This window comes from Caloenas nicobarica, chromosome 27 (assembly GCF_036013445.1).
Source record: "Caloenas nicobarica isolate bCalNic1 chromosome 27, bCalNic1.hap1, whole genome shotgun sequence".
Classification (NCBI taxonomy): Eukaryota; Metazoa; Chordata; class Aves; order Columbiformes; family Columbidae; genus Caloenas; species Caloenas nicobarica.
Window position 1 is genome coordinate 2,015,766 of NC_088271.1, and position 19,433 is coordinate 2,035,198.

A 19,433-nucleotide genomic window follows, 5' to 3' on the forward strand; every position below is an offset into this window, starting at 1 on the left:
TTCCCTCCAAACGGGAGCCGCGGGTCGTTTGCTGAGTGCTGGGAAGCGCTTTTGATGCCGCCCGGCTGTTCGGTGCCGCCGCGCTCCGCCGAGCGCGCCACCGCCGCTGCGGCAGGACCAGCCCCCCGGCGCCCCCCGCACGCACAAAAGCACTTTTCGTTGCTCTCCGTACTCAGACCTGCCTTTTTAACGAGGGTTCACGTACAAATTGGGGCTACGTGTGGACAATAGTCTGCAAGTTTTGCGGTCGCTGTAGGAGAGATGGTCCCAGTCCCTCCAGTCACCTGGGGAGGGAAAAAGGGAGAAATGTAGGATTTCACTGGGGGCGAAGACGTTTCGTTCTTGGGTTTCGGAGCCCTCTGTCCAAGAGGTGGGTTCCTCCAGTCCCAGGTGGCTCTACCGGTGCTGGCCGGTCCCTGTCCCCTGGGCTGGGGACCGTTCTGGGCGCAGCGAGGGAACGAGCGTCGTCGCGCGAGGTGTCGCAAGCGCTGGGTTCGATTTCTTGCCCGTACGCTCGCCGAGCGGCGCGAGGGACGTCGCGGGTGACGGCGGCTCCTGGCGTCGCAGCCTCCGCGTCTTCGGCTGCGCTCGCAATTCCACCGCGTCCCTGCGGCCCCGAGGACGCTTCGTGGGGAGCGTTTGGGGGAGTTTTGCTCCCAACTGCTGCAGGCAATTGGGGGCCTGGACCCCGCGGGGCTCGGTGGGTGCGGGGGCCGCTCCACAACCGCGGCTCTGGGTTTATTGCGGAATTCGGGCGGCACGTTGGGAGGGGAGCTGGAAATGTTAGAAAACCTGCTGCAGAGTCTCCTCTGATGTCTTTTCTGTTCCGCTCAACAAAGCTCTTCTACCCAACTAGCAGGATTCTTCTGTTTCAGAAATTAGCTTTACTTAGTTGGCTTTTTGTCTAAATCCTCCTTCTGATCTTTATTTTCTTCCCTCACACGATGGAAAGGTGAATGGAAGTGGCACTTCAGCCACAAAAGCCTTTCCTTTAGAAACATTGGTTGTTTTTGTTTTAAAAAATTTTAAAGGGGGCTTTGCAGGGGAGAATGGAGAAGCGTTTTCTTTTTAAGTTACACTGGGGAATAAAAGTATAAAGGAAAGAAATGATCATAACTGTACTGGCGATGGAACAATATTTTTTTTTTCGAGTACCAGAGCTAATTGAAGAAGGAATTCACACAACAATTTTTGCAATCTAAGGATGAGTAAACATTAAAGGAGATGCGGTACCGGTGGTGCATGCTAATGTGTGACAGCGTGCAAGGAAGGGAGAAGATGTCCCTAAAATTAAAATTGAGACGAACGTCTCAGATGTTGCACTTCAGTATTTTCTTCTTTACGTCCCCAGATCAAAGCCGCGAGCTGGAGCCACGTCCGAGGGCACCTGTTGAGAAGCTGAAACTTCTACGGGATGAAATCGCTGGAAAATGGGGAGGTTGGGTCCGGTTCGGCCGAAAAGCTTCCGTGGGCTTCGGGGCTGCTGTGGGTCTGGCTGGGTCAGCAGGTTTCTCCTGGGTTCCCAGAGCCCCCTGCCCATGTGGAGGTGTTTGCAGACAATTACCAGCAGGTTTAATTAACACAGATGTCCGGGATGCAGGCGAATGGGGGGCTGGCATGGAGCGCATCACCCCCTTCCCGGTAAGCGTGGGCGGAAGGGGGTTTGTGTCGTCGCTTCCAGTGCTGGCAAATTGGACTGAAACGGCCCCAAATCTGCGTGTGAGCGCGTGGTGCCTCCTCACCCCTCGCCCGCTGGCGGCTGCTCCCGATTCCGATCCAGCTCCGCGCCGCGAACCCCAGCAGCTGCTGTTGTCGGCACTCGGGGACCCTCTCGCTCTCTTTGCGATCGCGGGAACTCTCCCGTCTGCCAGCGCTGAGAGCCAGGGAACGAAGCGGTGACATTCGCAGGTTTTGCAGCTCCAGGAGCCCGTCGCGTTCCCGGCGCTGAGCTCCCGCAGGGCGCCCGCGGGTTTGTCCTTTTCGTGTGCGCTGAAAGCAGAAGGATTCCCTTGGAAAGGATGCCAGCGCGTGTCTGGAGCAGCCGAGCGATGGAGCGTTTGCCGCATCACTCGTATGCTGCTAATATGTTCTGGTGGTTAATTACCCTGGCTCTTTTAAAGGAAAAAAAACTTCACGTACTTAAAATAATCCTAATCGCTTCATTGTTCAGCCTGAGCGTGCGCTACCCCCTGTCTCTGGCAGAACTGGTGTAAATGTTGATTCTGACGGTGCGAACCCTGCTGGGCGCCAGCGCTGTGCACGGGCCGTGGGGGTTTGGAGCCATTGCGGGGGGGTCTCGTCGTTTCAGCTTCTCGACCGGCCCGGACGAGCGCGCTGAAAACCTTCTCCGTTTTTATTAGAGGAAGGGAGGCGTGTGTGTCCCATTCCTCCCACACAGACGGCCCTTTCCCTCTGAAACACGTGCTTTCTGCGTGGAAAATAACACGTCGGGAACCTTCTATGGAACGAAGGAAGGATTAAGGCACAGCGAGGACCCCGCGGTGTCCGACGGGAGAACCAGGACCTGAATTCCCATCCTCTTAGAAGAAATGATCTTAGAAGAGGCAATTTAAGGCGGTTTCCAGGGGCACGGAGCTGCTCGCACGCTCCTCACCCGCCTCCCCATCACTCTTGGCGGCTGAGGATGTTTTTCTCCCCCTTTCCCATCCGCACACGCTCCTTTTAGAGGCTCTTTGCTCTCCACACTTTCCCACAGCTCAGAGCCATTCTCCCAGCTTCAAAAGGTTTACTAATTACCCTAATGAGGTCAGGAGAGACCAAACGCTTCTGTGACTTAAAACAGGGGTGGGAGGGGTTTGGAAGGGGGGAAATATCTCGACTTGGACGTGTCTGCGGGAAGGTAACGTCTCCACCTCCCCTCGTTCTCCCCACCTCCCCATCTCCGGCAGAAAAAAGGAAAATGTGGACAGAAGGTCTCAAACGTATCAAACAGCTTTTAAAAAGAAATTCCTTTTGCCTGTCAAAAGAACAAACAGATACACCAAAAACTGTCAGAATTAGTGTTGGAGTAATTGCAGAAGCTCTCCAAGGTTAATGCTCCATTAGCGAGCAGCTCTCGCGCAGCTAAAAGCCAGGACGAGACAGGTTGTCAAAGGCTTGCTGGAGATGAAAGAGCTGCGTTCCCAGCCGAAACCCTCTTGTGGGGGATGTTTGGGAGCGGAGGGCAGGGTGGTGTTTGTGGGATGGAGACAACACCAGCCACGGCTCGTGCTGCTGCGGCATCGACGGAGAAGCGTGACCCCGAGCTGCAGGGGCAGCTTTGGAGCTCGGGGAGGTCCCCGCTGCCCCCGTCCTGCGCCTTTGGAGCCTTTGCTCTCCTTTCACCGCTCCACAAGTTCTTTAGCCTGTTCGGGCCGAGTTTAAAAGTGCGTCTTGAGTTTCCTGCAGCCTGAAAGCCCTGGGCGGGGGGAACCGTCCTGGTTTATTCCAGGCTGGGGATGCGCTGGGTGCCCGGAGCGGGGTGCTGGGCTGGGAATGGGGTCCCGGCGGTTCCGAGATTAACCCCGCCTGGGTTCCAGTTGGCGCGGTGGGATTTGCAGTGAGCCGGCTATCAGTTTTAAATTGAATCGGGGCCCGACTTCATCTCCCACACCAGCGTAAGGCTCGTCTAAATAGAACTGACCTTGATTTTCCTTTTGTGGAAGAAGGGAAAACCGTCCCTGAGCCCAGGGAGGCAGCAGCCCAAACCCCCTGCCCCGAACGTTGCCCCGGGGAAGGCACAACAGCAGCTGCGGGATCAGCTTCCCCTGGCCCTGGGTTTGCAGCATCCTGCACAAGGCAGTGACCTTTCTTAACGCAGCTGGCTCCGAGCTCAGGCTGTTAGTTCTTGTAAAGCAGAGCTTTGTCCAGGAGCCGTTTGCCCAGGGCGAAGGCTCGTTCGGAGAGCGGGGAGCGGCACTTAAACTCCCGCAGCCTTGGAAATGCCACGTCGAGGACCAGCCGCAGCCATTCCCACCGCGGCCGCCCTGCCTGCCAACAAACACCCGCTCAGAAGGAGCCGGCGGGTTGCTCGGGCTGCCCGCGGACACGGCTGGCGCGGTGTCACCGGGGCAGGGCTGCGGCTGCCGGGAAGCCCTGAGGACGGTGCGACGATGGCGTGACCACGGTGTGATGATAGCGCCCGCCGGCCTTGCCGGGACCGGGGCTTCACTCCGCCGGATGCTGAGAGCTGGTCCCCGCGCTGCGGTGTGGCAGCCTCACCCGAAAAGGCTGATGAGAGAACGGAAAAGGGGAGGAAAAAAATCAATGTGCAGGAGGCAGAGGCTGGGCAAGGGCTGGCTGGAGAGCCTGGCGGTCCCGGACCCGGCCGGGTGACGGTTTCTCCCGCCGGAGCCGTGGCCGTGGAGGAGACGCAGCTCCAAGCGGCGCAGGTGTGACGTCCCTGTCCCCTGGTCCCTGCGGGGGCGGCCGCACCCCCGTGCCGTCATCCCCAGCCCGGGATCCGGCTCCGGCACGGCCGGACCTGCACGGTGATTTCTGGGAGTAAATGGCTAGAGGTGAACTTGGGGGAGGTGAGTTTGGAGCTACTGGCGTGAGAGGCCTCTCGAAACGAGCAGCGTGAGCTGGGGAGTGAACAATGTCATAATTAGAGAATTAAACCTTTCCTGTTCTTTTCTCTTCCTATCCTGATATAATTTGTAGTGATTAGACCTGGGGTGCAGTGCGACCAGACAATGCGAGTCGTCTATACAAGAGCAAAACAAGACTCCTGCACAGACCCTGTCTCTTTATTAAGTTGATTTGCATTCATAATCTTCATTTGCCGTTATTATTTTTCCCCCTTGTGCTTAGTGAGTGATATTAGCATAAAGTCCCTTTTTTCTTGTTTTCTATTCACGCTCAAGGTCAGAGACTTTAGTGAGACACCGACGAAAACAATCTCTTCCTCACCCTCTTTTAATTCTTTGCAGAAACATGTCCTGGGGATTTTAACATGACAATTGCTGGAGAAGGAGGGGGGGACCTGAACAGAGCCCTGTCTGTGCTGGAAACAGGGAGCTGCCCAAAAGAGAAATGCAAATCCGGGGAAAGCGGGAGCGGGGAGACGGATGTGGGAGCAGCACCGGTCCTACCTCGGTTCTCTCCGGCGGGCGAGCGAATCGAGTGGCGGCTCAGGGGCACCTGCCGGCTCCCTCGGGGTGTTCGCACTGGGGTCCCCAGCACCAAACAGCCCCCAACACCCACTGGCACAGCCGGATGGTGCCGCTGCCCGGTCCCGTTGGGTCGGTGTGCGCCTCGGCCACGGCACATGGCCTGGCTCTGCTTGCCGTGCCGTGCCGTGCCATGCTGTGCCGCGACGCTCCCGGCGTGGTCAGCGGGAATGGGGCTGCCCTGGGGGTGGTTCTCCAGTGTATCTTGTGCCAAAACCCTGCAGCTGTTGGGACACCCCGTTTGGGAGAGTGCACAGGGATGTGGAATGGAACAGAATGGAGTGGAACGGAATGGAACGGAATGGAATGGAGTGGAATGGAATAGAATGGAACGGAATGGAACGGAATGGAACGGAATGGAATGGAATAGAATGGAATAGAATAGAATAGAATAGAATAGAATAGAACAGAATGGAATGGAATGGAATGGAATGGAGTGGAGTGGAATGGAATGGAATGGAGTGGAATGGAATGGAATGGAATGGAACGGAATGGAACGATTGGAAGGGACCTACAGCAACCACCAAGCCCCGGCCATCGCCAGGTCCCTGCTGCAGAACCAGGCGATGCTCTGGAGTGGTGGATCCCGGGGTCAATTGCTGAGCTTGGGCAGGGGTTTGCTAACGAAAAGAGCTGGATCCTCTCATTTCTCGTTTAACAGGTGTAAAACCATGTGAATTGCGGGTGTGGGGCAGGAACCCTTGGAGCAGGCGGTTCGGGGAGGGCTGGCGCGGGGCTGGATGGTGGCAGATGGTGGCTGATGGCCCAAACGCTCCCGAGTGACCCGGCCGGGAACGGGGAGCGATCGACTCCGGGAGCCGTGAAATGTCTGATGGAAACGGGGCTGGAAAGGCTGGCGATGGCTGAGATATGGATGTTGTCTGGCGCTGGAAGCGGGTTTGCTGTGCACAGAAATATGTCTTTTTTTACAGAATTGGTAGGTTGCTTTTTTTTTTTTTCTTTTTTTTGCCTGAGGATGCTTCAGGGCTTTCAGCGCTCAGATGCAATGTGAGTGTTTTCATGCCCCTTTAATGCTTCACTAAACAGTTTGAGATGCTGCCTCTTAATGCCCCAGTAAAGCACAGAATGCTCTAGAGCGGAAAGAGCATGCGAGGGAAAGGAGGGTGATGGAAAAAGAAGAAAAGACAGTAAGGAGAGGCAAAACCAGGGAGAAGTCACCTTTTCCCTTTCTCTGAGCATCCCCAGGCCCAGCTATTTGAAGGCAGCGTCTCGCCGGCTCCCAGCCCTTCCCGGGCTCTGTCCTGCAATCAAAAACACATTGAAAGGGGACAAGATGGTCCCCAGGCTGCTGGAGCTGCTGGGGACCCTGGGAGGGGCTTCTGGGGGCGGGAGGTTTGGATTTTGTCAGCTCTTTCCTGACCTCTGGTCTCCAATGTGTGCGATGGAGCCAACACCCCTCGGGTAAATGCCTGCGGGTCCCAGCTCGCTGTCCTTGCCGTGTTTCCCAAATCGATGCTAAAATGAGGGAGAGGACGAAGGCGGGGGGCGAAAAGAGAGGTTCAAAGTTTGAACCCAACCAGGCAAAGTTTGTGTCTCTCCCGCGCAGCGCCGAGGGGAGCCGCCAGCTCTCCTGTTGTTAATTCAAGTCATTAAATCGCCGGCACTCGGTGTATTCATCCCCGGCACCGCTTGCCCTGCCCGTTTCATCTCTAAGTACCAAAAGTACCGCCTCGGGCTGCAACATCGGCATCCTCGGTCGCCATAGGAACGGGAGTCGGGGCTCCCCTGCGCCCCGCTCCCCCGGGGCCCAGCTCCGGGGGCTGAGCTCTAATGAGCCTCTGAAGTCGGGCTTATCAAGGCCGGGCTCTACACGGCCCCCAAGGCCGGCGTGCTCGGCGGCTGGCTGCTGCCAACCTGAAAAGGAGAGTTTTTGTCTGAGCCAGGAAGCACAAAGGCAGAGGTTATTGGTGTCAAAGAACTTGCAGATGGAGAGGCTAAACTGCGATTACATTTTCCTCAGCAGAGGGGAGTTCAGAACCGGGAGGAAGGAAGGGGAGAGCTGCTCGGGGCTGGAGCCAGTTACTGCTGGTGGGAGGAAGAGGAGGGAGACGATGGGGACGTCTGCGGTGGGGACGTGTGTGATGGGGACGTCTGTGGTGTGGAGGATGGGGCTGAGGCTCAGGGCGATTCATCGCTGCGCTGCTGACGCGTCGTCGGACCCTGGCCCTCGGCCCCCCACCTGTAAACTGGGGACGTTAACTGGTGCGTCCCCCGGTAACTGGTGCGTCCCCCGGTAACTGGTGCGTCCCCCGGTAACTGGTGCGTCCCCCAGTAACTGGTGCGTCCCCAGTAACTGGTGCGTCCCCAGTAACTGGTGCGTCCCCTGGTAACTGGTGCATCCCCAGTAACTGGTGCATCCCCTAGTAACTGGTGCGTCCCCCGGTAACTGGTGCATCGCCCAGTAACTGGTGCATCCCCCGGTAACTGGTGTGTCCCCCAGTAACTGGTGCATCCCCGGTAACTGGTGTGTCCCCCGTAACTGGTGCATCCCCTGGTAACTGGTGCGTCCCCAGTAACTGGTGTGTCCCCCGGTAACTGGTGCATCCCCGGTAACTGGTGCGTCCCCCGGTAACTGGTGCATCCCCCAGTAACTGGTGCATCCCCAGTAACTGGTGCGTCCCCCGGTAACTGGTGCGTCCCCCGGTAACTGGTGCATCCCCAGTAACTGGTGTGTCCCCCGGTAACTGGTGCGTCCCCCAGTAACTGGTGCATCCCCGGTAACTGGTGCGTCCCCCGGTAACTGGTGCATCCCCAGTAACTGGTGCGTCCCCCGGTAACTGGTGCATCCCCGGTAACTGGTGTGTCCCCCAGTAACTGGTGTGTCCCCTGGTAACTGGTGCATCCCCGGTAACTGGTGTGTCCCCAGTAACTGGTGCGTCCCCCGGTAACTGGTGCATCCCCGGTAACTGGTGTGTCCCCCAGTAACTGGTGTGTCCCCTGGTAACTGGTGCATCCCCGGTAACTGGTGCATCCCCAGTAACTGGTGCGTCCCCCGGTAACTGGTGCATCCCCGGTAACTGGTGCGTCCCCCAGTAACTGGTGCGTCCCCCAGCCCCTTCCATCGGCGCCATTTCAGCTGCAAACGCTCTGTAGGGAATTTAACCCCATGTCTGTGCAGATGGACCCTGTGGCTGGTTTTCCTGAGGGTACACAAGGCAGGCGAGGGCCCATCGCTTGGACACGAGAGGGAAATTTTTAACCATGAGAACAATCAGCTACTGGAATAATCTCCCCAGGGAAGCCGGGGATTCCCCAAATCAGACACGTTTAAAGTGTAGCTGGACAGGGCTGGGCCAGCTTATCTAGACCAGGCTTGTGCCAGGCAAGGTTGGACCCGGTGAGCTCGTGGTCCCTGCTGGAGACGCCTCGTGTGCTGGGGACGCGGACGGTGACACCGCAGCCGCGACCGCCCACGGCCCTCCACGGCCCCTGCCGCACGGTGGCCCTGGCACCGCTGCCGTAGCCGCGGTCCCCGCTGTCACTGGCGGCGGGTGGCACGTCCCCGCGGGGACTCGAGCAGCTCTGGGGACTTCGAAGCCCTGACAGCAGGCTGAGCCCCGGGCGAGCCGCGGGCCAAGGGCAGCTCCGTCCCGGGGACGCGGCGCTGGGGCCACCTCGCTGTCCCCTCTGCCCCCCAGCCTGTGGCTGACGTGCTGGAGCCGCCCGGCTCCCCCCACACCCTCTAATTGCTGACAGTTATTTACTGCAAAGACAGGAGCGCACGCACCACCAGCTCTGACACCTCGTGTCAAAACCCCACAGGAAACTCCAGCTTCAACGTCTTTATTTATTTCCCCTCTTCTCCTAAACAGATCTATTTTCCCTTCCCCCCCAGCTGCCGCGTTCCCGCCGGCAGACGCGCGGCGCCGCGGGGCTCCCCGTCCCCAAACCGCGTCCCGGGAGCCGGGGGGGCCGCGGGGCAGCGCCGCCCGTGCGCCCCGGTGCTCGGTGCACGCCTGGCTGGGCGCAAACCCACGGCCGGTGGATCCCAGCACGCGCCGCCTTGTTGATTCGCTGTCTCTCAGCCCCTCGATGTTCAGACATAATTGGTTCTGCTCGAAGCAGTAAACACTGATGTGCAACGCATCGGTGAGCCCTAAACGGCACCTACATGCAATTAAAATAATTGGGTGCATACCTAGCTCTGATTTCAACCCCCCCGCCCCGCACTGCCGTTGCTTTTCTCCCTTTATCTGCTTTTTCTTCATCTTTTGTTCCATCCCGTCAGCCCGGCACACGCCTCCTGTCCGGCTGCTGCCGGAGCGGGTGCTGGAGCCGTGTCACCGGCCAGCGCGGTGACCGTGGACCGGGGCTCCGGGGCCGCTCACCCCGGCACCGGCGCAGAATGAGATCTCCAACGTGAGTGAGATGATATTCCAGCCCAGGCCCATGAAATATAATGAAGGCCCAAGGGACTGTACCAGCTCCTTGGTTAAAAATGATGCTGTTATATTTAGACAAGGTAACTAGAGGCCCCTCCGGACAGCGAGGAATACAATTTTTTGTTTAATGATTCCATAATCTGATATAATATCGGGCCTGTAAGACATAATGAAGACCTGGGGGAGTTTACATCTTTGCAGCATTAAAGGGCCTCTGCTCGGGGACACAGACAGGTGGAGGTTTGAACTTTGATGCAGTCAAACATGTTTTTCTCTGGATTTGTTTGACATGATTGAGAGGGAATCCAGCAGCCGCAGGGAGAGGGGAAAATGGTTGCGAACGCAGCGGCGCTTAAACCCAACCCAGGCAGCTGCTTTGCTTGTGCCAAGGGCGGGTGCCCCCGCACCCCCTGTGCATGGAGACCCCAAACCCAGCCCGGGAGCAGCACCGAGGGAGCAGAGCGGCTGAGCCTGCACCCCCTTTGCTGAGCGGGGTGGTGACGGGGCGAGGGTCATTTGGTGGCTGCCAGACAGCGGGGGGGCTCTTTGCCCAAAACGCACGGCAGCACTAAACATGTCGAGGACCAGCACCGCCAGCGAATCTCTCCTCTGTGTCCGTTTCGGAGCAGATCCTCACTCGGGCCGCTTGTCCCCCATCCCAAGGGACCGGTGGCGATGGCTCCGCGGGTGTCTCGGTGAGGAGGAAACCCCCCGGTGAGACCCCGCCGGTGCGGAGCTGGATGCGCTGGGACCTTCCCCGCTCTGCGCATGTCTGGGTTTCGGTGCCGGGAGATAACCTAATCCCATTTAGGCTTGGCGAGAGCTGGCGGATTCCTCCCCTGGGAGCCCGCGCGCGGCGGGGGGTGCTCTGTAATGAATTCCGATCATTCCAGCACAAAGGTAGCTTACAGGAGTGCTTGCTGCAGAAAATATTAGGGTCGCTGCCCTATCATCCCTCGGAGACATCCGTCGTAGATCAGTGATTCCTGCCGGCTGACAGGCGGGCGGCCCTGGGAGGGCAGAGCCAGCCTCGCCTTCCCCGGCTCTTTCCTTCCCAGAAAATGCTTTTCTGCCAAACGAAGGGTTTTAACGCCTGCTCAGGGCTGCATCACCCGCGTCACCCTCCCGGGTGGGTGTGCGGCCCCACACCAGACATAGCTCTGCGGTGCCAGTTCCCGTCTCGTCCCTGGTTTGTTATTTCTCCGCATTTCAGCAGCTCCTTGGGGGTCTCATCCAGGGGAGGATGCTCTGGTTGTCCCGGGGGAGGATGCTCTGGTTGACCCAGGGGAGGATGCTCTGGTTGTCCCAGGGGATGGTGCTCTGGTTGTCCCAGGGGAGGATGCTCTGATTGTCCCAGGGGATGGTGCTCTGGTTGTCCCAGGGGAGGATGCTCTGGTTGACCCAGGGGAGGATGCTCTGGTTGTCCCAGGGGAGGATGCTCTGGTTGACCCAGGGGAGGATGCTCTGGTTGACCCAGGGGAGGATGCTCTGGTTGTCCCAGGGGATGGTGCTCTGGTTGTCCCAGAGGCTGGTGTTCTGGTTGTCCCAGGGGAGGATGCTCTGGTTGTCCCAGGGGACGGTGCTCTGGTTGTCCCAGGGGACGGTGCTCTGGTTGTCCCAGGGGCTGGTGCTCTGGTTGTCCCAGGGGAGGATGCTCTGGTTGTCCCAGGGGATGGTGCTCTGGTTGTCCCAGGGGAGGATGCTCTGGTTGTCCCAGAGGCTGGTGTTCTGGTTGTCCCAGGGGAGGATGCTCTGGTTGACCCAGGGGAGGATGCTCTGGTTGACCCAGGGGAGGATGCTCTGGTTGTCCCAGGGGATGGTGCTCTGGTTGTCCCAGAGGCTGGTGTTCTGGTTGTCCCAGGGGAGGATGCTCTGGTTGTCCCAGGGGACGGTGCTCTGGTTGTCCCAGGGGACGGTGCTCTGGTTGTCCCAGGGGCTGGTGCTCTGGTTGTCCCAGGGGAGGATGCTCTGGTTGTCCCAGGGGACGGTGCTCTGGTTGTCCCAGGGTCCAGGCTGCGGGGGGACAGCGTGCGGGCACAGGGGAGCCCCGCAAACCCCAGGGCAGGTTTGGGGAGGGAGCAGCCGCATTTCCCACCCTGGGGAGTCCCCAGGGCTCCCTGGGAGCTGTGTCCCCCATGGGGCCCGTTCCAGCTCCCTGCTCTCCTTCCCCTCCCGCTTTTATTTATTTATTTCATTTTTCTTCTGTGGAAAAAGGACAAAATGAAACCTGGCCCCTTCAAGACAGGCTTTAATACGGCTCCGTGGCTCGGGCCGGGATGTTTCACCTCGGGAGCTGCCAATCCGTCTCTGTCAAGCTGTCAGCCCTGATGTGTTTGCGTGTTGGCTGGAGCCGCGCTGCAATTCAAAGTGGATTAACTCTTTGGGCTGCCCTCCCCTCCTCCCCTTCCCATTCCACTTGGGTGGGTTCGGGCCGAACAGAAAACGCTTTTCCCCTGCGCTTTCCATATTCAAAAGCTCCTGAAGCGCAGTTGGGCGCCCGCGGGGCCGCGGGGGCTGCACGGTGCTCTCGGTGCCGTGGCACTGGGGGCTTTGGGGACGCAGCGTGGGGTCGGTGGTGATGCCAGGAGGGGGACCAGGTCCCCTGTGTGGCCGTGGCACCGTGGCGTGTCCTTGCCGCGGCCATTAACGGGGCGCTGCTGGGGACGGCGTGTGCTGTCCTGCGCAGGGATGGGGGGGTCCCGAAAGGGGCGAGGGGCTGCAGAACGCCACAAAATCCCCAGATGTTTCAGCTGAGCCTCTGCTGCTCCTTCTGGGGGGGCTGGGAGTCTTCGCGCGTGTTCCCGGGTGGTATATTAAATTTCCCCCAGACAACCCAAGGGTGCCGGGAGGGGCCGGGGCTGCACCAAGCGCTTGTTCTGGGTGAACCGAGGCCACGGTGACGGTCACAGCCCCGGGCACCCGCCGAGGGCACCGGCACTAGGGGGGGGTGTTGGCCAAGCAATGAGGTGCCGCTCAGCTCCGGCTGCTGCCTCCGCCGCCGGCCTCAGCTTTGGGTGAAAACCAGGAGATCTGGGAGTTCTGGGCCGTGGGGTTTCAGGCAGGGACTGGGTGGGCTGGGGGATGTAAGATGCATCTCCATCGCCATGCGGGGGGCAGCACCTGGCGAGGGGTCTCGGGGCCCACGGCCACCCCATGGCCACCCCACTGCTCTGGCCAGTGCCCGCTGCGGCCGCCCCTTGCCGTGTGTGGGTCTAACCCTGACCAGGGCTTAGAAAATAATTATTATAATGGGAAAGTAATACTTGGGCTGCTCTAAACCTCTGCCCGCGTGAGACCCACGGCTTCAGTGCTGGGTGGCCCAGGCTGGAGCTCGTGTCCCGCCGCGTTGCGGTGCTGGCAGAGCCGTGCTGGTGCCGGAGCTGGCGGCGTTACCGCCGCACGTGCCCTGGCAGGGGCCCTCCCTGGCTTGGCGGCGTTGGAGCAGCAGCTGGGAGGTGCAGCCATTCCCGGGGCCGCAGCGTATTGCTCGCTGACAGGGCGCGCTCGTTCCGCCTGCAGATATGAGCCGCACAAGCTGTTCCTCGCTTCGCAGCCTGCCGCGGGGCCGTCCGTCTGTCCGCATGCTGTTCGCCCGCCGGAGGGGTTGGCCGCCTGTCCGTCTGTCCCCTGCCGAGCCCGTGATGGGCTGCGGCGGCTGCCGGGCGCTGGGGTCGGCGCCGGGGCTGCAGCGAGTGGTTGCAGGTAGAGGAGAAAGGCTCCAGCGCACACGTGGGGCTGGAGGCTTCTCACAAAGAGCCGTTGCCTTTCCTGCATTGAGCCACTTTGGGTGTTCCGTAAGCTCGACTTGGCTCCTCCAGGAACATAACTAAAGCCTTGGGCTCCAGGAGGAGCGAGGGCTCAGCCCGGCCACCCCCCGGTCCTCACCTGCAGCCCCGATTCCCCCAGCCGAGGGTGAGGTTTGTCCCAGCGGCAGCTGCCCCAGCCCTGCCCGGGGCCCGAATTCATGAGCAAACCCACCCATCCTGCTACGAAGGGCTTGGGCTTTGGCACCTGGGGCTTGTATCCGGCTGCCGGCAGCCCAAGGGATGGCGATGAAGTGAGCAGCAAGTTCCAGCATCCTTGTACAAACTTGGGCAGAGCCCAGCCTGTCCGCAGCCCGGCACCGCGGCACTGAGCTCCAGCCGCCCCGGCCGTGCCGCGGCAGCCGTTGCCCGTGCCCTGGTGCAGGCAAAGCTTTGCCAGCAGCCAAAGAGCAAGCTCCCCCCTGCCCACCCCCTCCCCGGTGTTTGGGGGTTGGTGCTGGAGGATGCCGAGGGCTGGGGGGCATCGGCGGGACCCCGCGGCCGTGCTGCACGCACAGACCCCTGCACCGCGATCCCCCCGTGCTCCGACCCTGCGGCTGCGCGAGGGCTCGTGCTCCGGCTGGGAAAGCTCCGAGGGGCCCGCCTGGGCCCCTTTTTTTCCTGTTGCAGCTAAATTATAACCAGGCTTTGTAAGGAGGCGGCAGCCTCGCCTCTGCACCGATTCTTCCCAGGCGTTCCTGCTGCGACGCTTCACCTTTTAAGTGGGATTTTTTTTGTTTCGGTAGCAAATATTTTCCATAATTTCTAGGCTGGTACAATTAAAGTTAAAAAAGCTGGGTGTAAATTATACCTCCCTGCAACCGGCCTCGCCCCCCTAGAGTAGCTGGGGGCTGGAAATATGAGGATTTGCAATAATTAAGGCAAATAGTTGTTTTTGTTTGGTAAGAAAAACAACGTGGTGCTCTTAGAAAGAAGGCAAGAAAAAACCATAGAGAATGTTTTCCTCCAATTACTAAGAAAGAGGGAAGAAAAAGTCGTTACATGCAAAGCTGGTGCTGGGCTCTGCGGCGGGCAGAGACGTGTAGAGACTAAACCGGGGCCGGGCTGGGAGCAAACGCTCGTTGGGGAGCTGGATGGCGAGGATTATCTGGGTTGTTTCCCTGTGCTCTCCCCGTTTTGCAGGGAATTTGATCCGCGACCTCCCACAGCTCCAGCGGAGCACGAGCTGTTGTACTGGGCTGAGCTGCGCTGAGCTGGGCTGAGCTGCGCTGAGCTGGGCTTAGTGCCCGAGCCTGCTCCCAGCGGGTTCCTCCTTCGGCCACAACCGTCTCGTGACGGTCCAGCATCAGGGGCTGCGAATCCTGAAATATCCCCGTTGTGGGGGCAGCTCCATTTTTTGCTGGTCCCCTCTGGAGGTCCCCCCAGCCCCCCCCGTGTGGCAGGCTCTGCCGGGGCTCCCTCCACCACCCCCCGGCCCTATCGGTGTGCCCAGAAAGGCTTTTAGTGGCTTGGCTTGATAAATAAAAACAAATAAACTTGATAGACAAGCGGACAGCTTTATGATAGCTTCCCTCTGACAGGGAGAAAGATTGGTTGTCGGTGGCTTGATCGAGAAATATCTTGATGGCAGTCGGATAAAGAGATGTATAACCTTGGTGGTGGAGGATGAGGAGTTGGCTGCGCAGGAGGACGCCCCAGAAGAGTTATTCAAAAATAATTCTGCCTTTATTTGTTTTCCCTTTTGGCGAGGGGAGGGACGCAGAGCCCCACAGTTTGTTGAGTTTTTTCAAAATAGATTTGCTAAATAAGTAATGACGACGATCCATATTTTATTTATATCCCACCTATCTACATGCAGCACGGGAGGTGCTCTCCAAGGGACCTCTTTCCCCCTTTCAAAGCTCACAAACTCCAAACTAAAAGCACATTAGGTGGAGACACATTTACAAGCATATTGAGATGCTGGAGCAGAACGCGGGGCAGCGAGCGCGACGTGCGGCTGCTGCTCCCGGCGGTTTTAACGGGCACCTTGTTGCTGTTGCGAAGCCAACTGGACGCGGATTTGCATCTGGAGGCACCTTCAGAGCCCCGGGGCAGCTCAGGGGACACCTCGGTGGCCCAAACACTTTGGTGGCGGTCACCGGGGTCCCTGGGGAGGAGTCGCCTGCATCTGCTCAACCTTCTGCAGCAACAGATTCGAACGTGAAGTTTTCTGAACTCGGGGGGTCCGGGAGCAGAGCGGGTCCCGCCTGGCGAGCACCAGCCCGGGAGGGTGTCCTGCTTTGGGGACACGGCCTCCGGTGCTGGGGACAGCCCGGTCACCTGCAACTGCAGATCCCGCCTGCGTCTCCCACGCGGTTATTTTCTGCGGTTGAATTTGTCCTGTCCGGTGCCGGACACGGCCCCGGTGCTGCGGCAGAGCGCGGTGACAAGGGCTGTGGCACACGGTGGCCCTGGGCGGCGAGGACACGAGGCCGGGGTGGTGGCCCTGCCCGAGGTGCCGCCCGCGCCACGTTATTCGCATCAGCGTTTTCCAAGAGCTCCGCAAAGGAAAGCGATACGTTAATGCAAATTATCGTTTAATTTTATCTCTGGATCAGAGGTGAAAAAATGTGTGTGCACGCTGGGGAGGAGGGGCTGCCCCCCCAGGCCTGGCCCCTGGATGGGGCATCCGTCCGTCCGTCCGTCCGTCCGTCTGTGCCCTTGGCGGGTTCAGCCTTCGCCCCCGTCCCCTTTGGCCTGAGCCCCCGGTTGCCCCTTCCCAATGCCCCCCAAAGCCGCCCCCGTGACCCCCCGTCCCCGGGGCAGTGCCCCCCCGAACCGACCCCCCCGCACTGCACCACCTCCCCCCGCCCTCCCGGTGTGACCCCCCCTCCCGGGGTGTCCCCCTCTTCCCGGTGTGACCCCCTCTCCTGCTGTGACCCCCTCTCCTGCTGTGACCCCCCTCTTCTCGGTGTGACCCCCCCTCCCGGTGTGACCCCCTCTTCTCGGTGTGACCCCCCCTCCCGGTGTGACCCCCTCTTCCTGGTGTGACCCCCCCCCCCGCGGTGTGACCCCCCCTCCCGGTGTGACCCCCCCTCCCGGTGTGACCCCTCCTTTGCAGAACCCCCCTCCGAGCCCGCACTGCGCAGCCCCGGTGCCCACTTCCCCGGTGCCGCTTCAACCCGTCCCCGTCCCCCCCCCGATGCCGCTGGCGGCGCGGACCGAGGCGGCGCGCGCGGGGGCCCCGCCCTGTCGGACCCGGGCTGGGGGGGGGGGGGGCGGGAACCGGGAGCGCGCGCGCGCGGCGGCCGCCGGTGGCACCGACGTGTCAGCGGCGGCGGCGCGCGGGCCCCGCGCGGGGCGGGGCGGGGCGGCGCGGGGCGGGGCGCGCGGCGGGGCGGGGCGGCGCGCGGGGGGCGCGGGGCGGCGGGCGCAGCATGGCGCGGCGGCACTGAACGGAGCGGCGGCCTCCCCGGCCCGGCCTTTTGTCTCTCCGGTGTCCCCGGGAGCGGAGGAACCCGCCCGGGGTTGGTGGTGCGGGGAGGAGGGGGCGGGTGGCCGGAGGTTGTAGCCGCACCGTCCCCGCTCCCGTCCCGCAGGTTGCGGCGACACGCGGCGGGGGCTCGGTACCGAGCGGGCGGCGGCGCCGCGGGGCTCGGAGGAACTTGGCCGAAGTTCGGCGGGGTGCCGGGGAGATCCCGGGTGCGCCGCGGGAACCGGCCGGTCCCCGCCGTCCCGGGGCGCGGGGATGCGGCTGCCCCGGCGCCGCCGCACCGCGGCCGCCCCCAACTTTCCCCGCTGACGGCGCCCGGGGCCGCGGGCGATGGTGAGGGCTGGCCGCCCGCCCGCCGCCGCCCGCCGCCCGCCCGCCGCCCCCGGCCGGCCCCAGGGCTCCGCCGGCCGCCGCCGCCGCCCCGCCGCCCCCTGAAGCGGCCGGAGCCGCGCCCGCCGCTGCCCGGGACGATGCTGCGCTGGGAGGCGGCCGCGCTGCTCGCCGCGCTCGTCGGTGTCTGCGTCTGGACCGACGAGACCGGGAAAGTTATCTCGGATCGGTACGCTGTCTACTGGAACCGGAGCAACCCCAGGTGAGGCCGGGGGCGGCGGGGGCCGGTCCCGGGGTGGCGGGGAACGGGCTGCAGCGACGCCCAAGTTTTCGGCTTTATTCCCGCCCCCCCCCCCCCGCCCCGAGCCCGCAGCCGCCCGCCCGCTCGGTGACAGCGGCCGCCGCCGCCCGCTGCGGCTCGGGTCCCGCTGCAGCCCCCGGTTCGCTCCGGTGAACGGGCTGGGTGGCCCCGAGGGGCTCGGCGCGGGTCCCCGGCGGTGCCTCCCAGCCGGGGCTGCCTCCTCCGGCTGCCCCGCCCCGAGTTCCCCCGTCCCCGGGGGCTGCGGCAGCCCCGGGAGCATCGCCCGCGGTCCCGGGGGGCAGCGCCGGGGGCGGCGGGCGGGGGGGCTGCGGCTCGGCCCCCCCCCGGCCCCTCTGCGCCCAACTTCGGGGAAGTTCAAGTTCCTCCTCCCGCCGGTTCCGCTCCCGGGGGCGGCTCGGCGAAGGTTCCTGCGAAAAAACCCGAAATACGACAAAAGGCGTCGGGTGCTGCGGCGGGAGGGCTGGAAATAACGGGCTGGGGTGAAACGGCAAAAAGGGCTGGTCGGGGCTGGGGGCGAAGCCGCCGGGAGCTCGGAGCAGCCCGGCCCCGCTGCTGCCCTTTTTATTTTCATCTTGGCAAAGAAATCGCTGCTGAGTTGGTTTAGTTTCCCTGGCCTGTCTTTGCATTTTGGATGTTTTTATTTTTAATTTTTCTTTTTTCCTCCCAAGCATCCGTGTTGTGGTTTTGTGTGTTGTTGTTTGGTTTTTTTTTTTGGTGAAGAGTTTCGTTTCTGTTGTATTTCTTTGTTCACAATTTGGAGGAACCAGAAGCTGTTGGGCAGTTTGCAGTGAGGGTGGATTCTGCTCCTGGCTCAGGTGGCTGCGACCGCCAGGACCCCCCCACCCCCTTCTTCCCCCCGGACACAAACCACCAGGTTTGGAATGGATCGACTCGTGGGGACTTTTTTGTAAAAGACAGAAAAATAGAAAACCCTCTGCCCCCAATCCCGAGTGCCCCCGGCCCTGCGGTGTCCCCCGCAGGGGGGGCGCGGGCTGACGCTGGGTTCGGTGCTGCCGTGGGTGCCGCTGCACCCGCTGCCCTCAGGTTTGGGCTGTTCCGTTCTCTGGGTGAAACGGGTGTTTCTTTGTCCCCGGTGGGTCCCTGCGGGGCCGTGTGGGTGGGCAGCGTGGCCTCGTCCCCTCGTCCCCCCGGCGTGGCCGTGGCTGCGGCAGAGCAGCAGGAGCTGGGGCGGCTCCTCGGTGCTCCCCAGCGGGAGGATTTTCTTCTCTCGCAGCAGGAGAGCTGGGAGGGGACCCTTGGTGGCACCTTCTCCCCTCCTGGACTCGTCCTGGTGACACCATCACAATTCATTCAAGTTCCCAGCTGCGTTTTGGTGAGTGGAACCGCTGTGGGGCCGAGGACCCTGGTGAGTGGTGACGTCCGTCTGGCCACCACATGTCCCCTCGGGGGGGACCGACCGGGTGCCGTCACCCCCCGCCTGGTGTGCCCGTGTCCCCTGTGCCGCCCTGAAACTGGGGCGAGCCCGTCCCTTTGTGCGTGGCGGTGCCTTCGCCGCGGGCCGCCCGCGGTGCATATGGATTTTATTATCTCCCTCACATTTTTGTGGGGGATTGCGAGAGGCAGGGAATTTTATGATTTTTTTTTTTTTTTTTTTGCCCATTGCAAAGTTTTTGGTTACAGTTCTGGGTCCTCCCCAGCTCTCACACTTTGGACTCTTTTCTTTTGTTCTCCCAAATACCAAACGTGTGCAAGGGTCCCCCCCCGGTCAAACTCCGGCATCCCGGCTGCTGGAGACAAGGGTGGCACCACTGAGTGGCTGGGGCTGCGGCTCAGATTGAGCACCCGAGGGTTCCTGTGGTGGTGCCAATAACCAAAAGTGACCCCTGGTCCTTGGGTGAGGGGTGTCCCGAGAGCCGGTGCCGGGACCTGGCGTTGGTGGTGGCTTCGGCTCAGCCCCACGAGCCGCCCGCGTCCCCGTCACCCCCTCGGACGCTCCAGGACGGGTTC

General features: G+C 61.4%; 1 protein-coding gene across 1 annotated transcript in view; it reads left to right on the plus strand.

The window, feature by feature from the left end:
- Positions 1–17,263: 17,263 nt before the first annotated feature.
- Positions 17,264–19,433, plus strand: part of EFNA2 (ephrin A2) — a 36,774-nt gene continuing 34,604 nt past the window's right edge. The window contains exon 1 of the mRNA XM_065652611.1: positions 17,264–17,405. Within this exon, the coding sequence (XP_065508683.1) occupies positions 17,284–17,405 (122 nt within the window). The 5' untranslated portion in view covers positions 17,264–17,283. The remainder of the gene's footprint in view (positions 17,406–19,433) is intronic.